The sequence below is a fragment of the Pelecanus crispus genome, chromosome 2 (assembly GCF_030463565.1).
Source record: "Pelecanus crispus isolate bPelCri1 chromosome 2, bPelCri1.pri, whole genome shotgun sequence".
Taxonomy (NCBI): domain Eukaryota; kingdom Metazoa; phylum Chordata; class Aves; order Pelecaniformes; family Pelecanidae; genus Pelecanus; species Pelecanus crispus.
In genome coordinates, this window is record NC_134644.1 from 42,185,509 (window position 1) to 42,191,592 (window position 6,084).

A 6,084-nucleotide genomic window follows, 5' to 3' on the forward strand; every position below is an offset into this window, starting at 1 on the left:
CCTGTGGTAAATTATTAGATGTTGAGGTAATCGGGTATCTTATTGCACCCATTTAGAAGTACAATCAAAACAGTAATATTATCTCTTGAACCTGCAGCTAATGCAGTCTTTACCAGTTGTTCACTAATGTAGCTTGCTGCGTTGTCATAGAGTGTCTCAGAGGTGACTCTGCCTCTTCCTGCAGTTTGTGAATCACAATTGGATGGGTGTGTTTTTGTGTCCTCTTCAAACTGTGGTGGTGGTTTAGAACCCACTGGTGACACAGTCTTTAGCAGTTCTTGACCAGTGTAACTTGCAGGTCTGTCACAAAATATGTTAGAGTCCATTTTTTCTGCCAGTTGTGGACCTGAGTCGTAATTAGATAGGTATGCTTTTGTATCCTCTGGGGGTTGTTTCATGTCCCTAGATCCTGTTGCCAGTACATTCTCTCGCAGCTGTTCAGGAGTGCAACTTGGAGCTGCCGCACAGAAAGTGTCAGTGTCCGTTTCTTCTTGCTCTGCAGTCTGTGACTGTGGCTGAAAACTGTTACATAGATAAACTTTTCTGTCCTCAAACTGTTTCAGTTCTTCAGAGCCACCTTGTGTGCTAGAATTGGACTGTTTTATCGCTCTGTTCTGTGAATTTGCTTCATTGTTACTAAAAAGAGACAGTTCTGGATCAGCTTGATTTTTGTGGTCATCAGTTTCCTTAGGAACTCCATCTTCACTTTGCAAATAGTTCCTCCTAGAACATTCTGGCTTATTTTGTTTCAGGTTGCCTTTTGATTCAGTGAGAGAAATTTCTATATTGGAATACAGTATCTCTATTCCATCTTGCAGATCATTAATACCCTTTGAGTCATTTAAGTTGTCTTCAGTGAGGGGCATCAAATACTGACACGTATACGGAGAAGTCCCGTTTGGTTGAACACATTCGTACATTCTCAAATAATGAGTGAATGTTGTTAGAGTTAATGCAAGTACTTCATTGTAATCCAAAACCTCCCAAAGCCCATTAGAAGCTAAAATAAGAAACTGACAAGTGTCATCAATAGGGACAGATATAGTGTGAGGTACAGGTATAACAGATCTTTTCAGTACTGGATCTCCATGATGTCCAAGACCCCTTGTAGTTCTCAGGTACCCCTCTACTAATCCATCTGGTTCATTAGTGCTGATGTTTCCACCATTCTGAAGTATGCGTTTTCTCTCGCTTACGTTAGAAGTGCTGTGCTCTTTTGAGAGGCAGTGACTCTTTCCATTTTTGCATAAGACTGCATGTGCATTACCTAAAATTGAAATAATATTTTGAATTATAGCATACTGATTTTTTTTTAAGATACTGCTGTTAGATTAACAGTTAGCCTTCTGCTAAGGACTGGGGAAAAAAAACTGAGGTCATAGTTCAATTATCTACTGCCACAGGCAACAATATGTCCATCAGTGAATCTGGTTCTATTTTACAGCAAAGTTTTCTGTGTGTGTTTTTCCCTCCCATTATTCAGAAGACTATTCCAGGACCTTATTCTTCTGACTGCAACTAAACTCTTATGAGGAGTCTTAAGTGACATTTCATTCAGCTTGAAGTGCAGTTTGATAGAGATGTTGCACCTTGACTGGTTTTTAAGCAAGAGTGCGTATTTTTCTTAAATACTCTTCCTCCCCCTGCCCCCCTGGAGAGTATGTGCTTTCAAAATATTATGGCTGAATGAACTCATCAAGAAGTTTCAGGTTCAGAGTATTTTTAGCAGTATAAAATTTCTAGTACTTGAAAATAATTTGGACATTGTATAGAATTTACAGTTTACTAACATGATGCCTTAAATCTCTTCCTTGGTTAAGGGACCCAAGGGACCAAGAGTTCTCACAGTCATCATGAGAGTCAAGGACTAACTCCTTTCCTTTAGTAGGAATACGTACTTTGCCTTTCCCTCAACATTTTTGAAGTGAGAATGAAAAGTGTTAAAGTTGCAACATTGCAGGTGACTAGTCTTGTCAGACTTGAATGGAGAGCGTAAAGGAAAGCAGCTCTGAAACAAAGTGATGTATTGTTTGAGATCCTCTATGGCTATGCTGGGAGAAGACCATTTTTTGTGTTAGAGGAGGTTATTGGTCTGCTTCCATGTGTTGGCATAAGGGCAAAAGTGATGTCTCACAGAAGGAACTTGAGTGGGATGGTAGCTTCCAGACACTAAACTGGCTGCAGTGTATTCATTTATTGTATTTTTAATATAATCTGGCTAGACTAGGGCACAGATCTCTGAAAGTGTTTATAAGTAGGCACTGCTTATACAGTAGTTGTATTTCTTGGGCAGTATTGGCATTGTCTAGTATAGGAGACAGCTAAGTGTAGTCTGTGTGAAGGCAGATTTCTTTAGAAGGTGATTCTGAATATCAAACTGAAGGACGCACCTTTTTTTATTGATTATATAATGTAGATGCCTTAAGTTATGCTGTGTGAGTGTTGCCTTGTGCTTGCTCCTTCCTCCTTCCTCTGCTGTCTGCGGAGAGCTAGAAGATTGTCTAAAACTTCCTTTGAACCTTCGGAGTAAGACCACCAGCTGTAAGCCTAACAAAGGGTATGATATAACCTGTGTGGAACAATTTGACTGCAAGAAAGAGTAAAATCTAGTCGCTTGTGGATGCAAGTCACTTGTCTGCAAACTAGAGACAGGGCACAAGATTTGTCAAGAACTAGCTGACTTATCAACCTGGGACTAAATGAAGAAGACAAAGCTGGCCAGCGCCACCATCTCCTGCTCCGCATATCTGACCATCATCTTCAGTTGCTTACCTGGTGCTGAAGGAACATGTCTATGCTTCTGTAAGAACACATTCCTGGGGGGAAAATGAAGCTTGATGTTGTGCAGATCTTTTTCTTTGATGTGATATATTTGGTGGAAAATTAAGTGTATTAGATTAAATAAATATGTATTTAGCAGTGGTTCAAAAATGTGGACTTTAATCATAGAAGGCTTAAAGTATCTCTGATCAACTTCAAGCCTTAACTCATTAGCAGAGCTTGAGTTTACAGTATCTTCAATTGCAGCCAGCATAAAAACTCATCTGGGAGGGAAGGATGGAGGCAGGTAACTAGAACCAGAAAACTTAGGTTGAGCGAATTCTCTACCAAATTTTCTCACCTTCATCTTACCTCTCAAGCTCATTGTAATAAAAACAATTTTTAAAAAGTTGGGTTTCTTCCCCAGTAAGGTGAAGACAAATGCATTTGTTAGTGTCATGAAAACTTTACAACCTTTATGTGAGTTACTCCTGTATTCCATTAAAGGTGTGACTGCATCTCCTGCAAGAATATCTGAGCTAGTGCTAAACTACCAATTTTGATACCAGTAACAGTGAAGTTCTGGTAGCTGTAAAAATGCTTGTTGGAGGTAGAGAAAGTATGGCTATAGCAACAGAGAACGGAGGAAAGGGAGGGGATACACCTCAGTTGCTTATTTCACTGTCCGTGCATTTTCAGGTGGGTTTATAGTGTTCCACAGACTAGCAGAGGATTGCATAATATTGTTAAGCAATTTCTTTTTTTTTTTTTAGATCTGGGATCAGTTTTTCCAAATGTGGAATATGTTTTTTGTTTGGGGTTGGGTTTTTCTTTTTTGGCCTCCTGCAGAAATGAAGCCTCTCAAATGGTTTTCCCTTTCCCTACTGATCTTTCACCCTCTTGATTAATTTCAATCAAATGTCATATGAAGAAATAAGAATAATTCTCACAAGTTTTGTGAATACACTCATCTGAGGAGGAAAGAGTGCCCCCACTGATGGGAAGTTGCAGTGTTAGCACACTGCTTACTAATGCTAGGGGGAGTGTTAGAAAAGTATTATAGTGCTGGGCATGTGCTTCAAGCAGAGGCTGGAAGACACTAGAGAATGTAACTGTAGACACAAATCCATTTGAAACTATTCACCCAATAGCTTTTTTTTTATATATAATTCTGCTTGTGTACTCCTTTATAGGAAAGCAAGCATCTTGCTTGTAATCTTACAGCTGTCTTATGTACAGAAGAACTTAACTGGTAACAAAAATCACCGAGTGGGAAGATACAATGTGTTGCTAAGAACTGCAAGAGCTTTGTCTAGTGTTTCCTGCAGCAAGGCTGGGTGGAGAAGCATTAGGAATGTATCACTGTTTCTGACTGTAATTAATAACTGATTTTCTACACTATAGAAAGGCAAAGCAGGGTTTTACTTCATAAAGAAACAGGTCTGAATAGATCTTCCGTAACAACAGTAAATAACAACCAGTTCCTATTTTAGAAATTAATAGTTCAGATTGTACCCGCAGATGATGTTTTCAGTTTGCTGGTAGCAAAATGTAGTGGCACTTAGTCGCAATGAAACAAATAAAAAGAATATCTTAAGCATGTTTCATTGGCACAAAGGATTTATGACATCTAAGATCAGAAGATTTATGATTGCCTGCCCTAAAATGATGACACCATAAACTTCCTCTTGATTTTAAAAAAAAAAAAAAAAAAAAAAGTCCTTACTACTCTTAGAGAGGTCACTTGTGTTTATGGAATGCTTCCTAACTGTGAATTAGTGAATTGACTTTACTGCTTTAACTCAAATACCATATTGAAGCTACTTATCTAATAAGCTTAATGCTTATTGTCTGATACCAGTATCAGCTGCAAGGGAATTTATCATGTCTCCACATTGTCAAGTTAAGGCAATTGCTGTTTTTTATCTCCAGATCCCTACTGCCAACAAATCTCTAGATTAGCTTTTTTTTTTTTCCTCTTTTTATTGGGCTGAGGAAAAAAAAAAAAAATCGTGGTGTGGAATGTACATACCTATATTAGCAACGTGCAGTAACCCAGCAACACCTTTGGCTGTCCTGGCTAATGGACTGTGTGTGTTTTCAGAATGTTTTCTTTCTTCTTCCTCAGTGCCATCTGTCTCTTCGCTGGGGATTCTTTCCACCAAACAGGTAACCGCTGAACAGCCACTCCAGCGAACTTTGGAAACCTCATTCCTTCCCAGTCGTAAAAGTCTATCCATTCTCCAAAAGGATTTGGTGTACGCTTTGTGAATCCATTCGTAAGTATTGGTTTTGTTGGTCTCATCATTGTCTGGTTTATCAGAGAAAATCTTCTCTTTTTCCCTGTAATCTGCCTTGATTACTGTGGCAAAAGAATCTAGAATTTGCTGTTCGTCCTTACTCTTTTTGTAGGAAGAATCCATTTGAGCAAGCTGGTCAAGAAATAAAAGTGGAAGCTCTGCTGCAACTGTTTCTGCAGCTGTCACACCGTGAGAGCCATCCACTAATCCCAGAAAACATGTATCTGACCTATTTCCATAGTTGTCAAGCACAATAAACCTGTCTTCCATGTCTCCCTGCCATGTGGAATTTTTATCTTGGCAAATTGATAATGCTTTTATTAAAGAATTATTTACTTTCTTAAATGTACTAGGATTAATATTAGCAAGATAATTATGTGATGTAGGAGTGTGATTATACATTAGGAATTCAAATGAATAATCAATCTTCTGCCTATGTGTCTCAGAATATTTAGGAATCTTAGTCAATTTTGAAATTAGTTTCTGTCTCTGAGCCAAAAGTGTTTTGTTGTTAGTCTTTGTTTGTGGGCTATCAAAGCCCAGCAAAGTTAGGGCTTTGTGGGTTTTTTTATGATAAAGAAGGTGGTGTGGGTATACTGTTTGTTGACATGCAGAGCAAAAAATTGAAATGTGCTTGGAATCATTGTTCTCGGGTGCAATTGTGACCTTCTCCAGGTGATCTTCCTCATCTCTGGAAAGTCCAAAATCAGGTGGGTTTGTTTTGTCCTGAGATTTTTCCTCCCATGTCATTCTATAAAGGAGTGTAATACGTTAAAGAGTTTTCGTATTTTCATAATTTAATATTTTAATATTAGGTAACACTACACTTACCTAAACTTTGTTCTCACTCTCTTATAAAGTCTGAATTGCATCATTGTGTACTAATGCATACGTGGTCAAAAAAATTGGGAACCCATGTGAGATTATATAAAAATTAATAATAACTAATAACTATGTTAAGAATCACTATTACAGCAAATTCAAGAAGTGAAAAGTTAGGAAATGCAGAGTTCAAGACACAATT

The 6,084-nt window shown here is 38.2% G+C and overlaps 1 protein-coding gene across 1 annotated transcript; it reads right to left on the reverse strand.

Annotated features, from left to right (window-relative positions):
* Nucleotides 1–11: 11 nt before the first annotated feature.
* Nucleotides 12–5,810, reverse strand: PP2D1 (protein phosphatase 2C like domain containing 1). Its single transcript, XM_075705251.1, is given in 3 exon segments — nt 12–409; nt 467–1,267; nt 4,793–5,810. Coding segments are annotated over 3 exon segments (2,214 nt in total). The 3' UTR covers nt 12–14.
* Between the last annotated feature and the right edge of the window lie 274 nt (nt 5,811–6,084).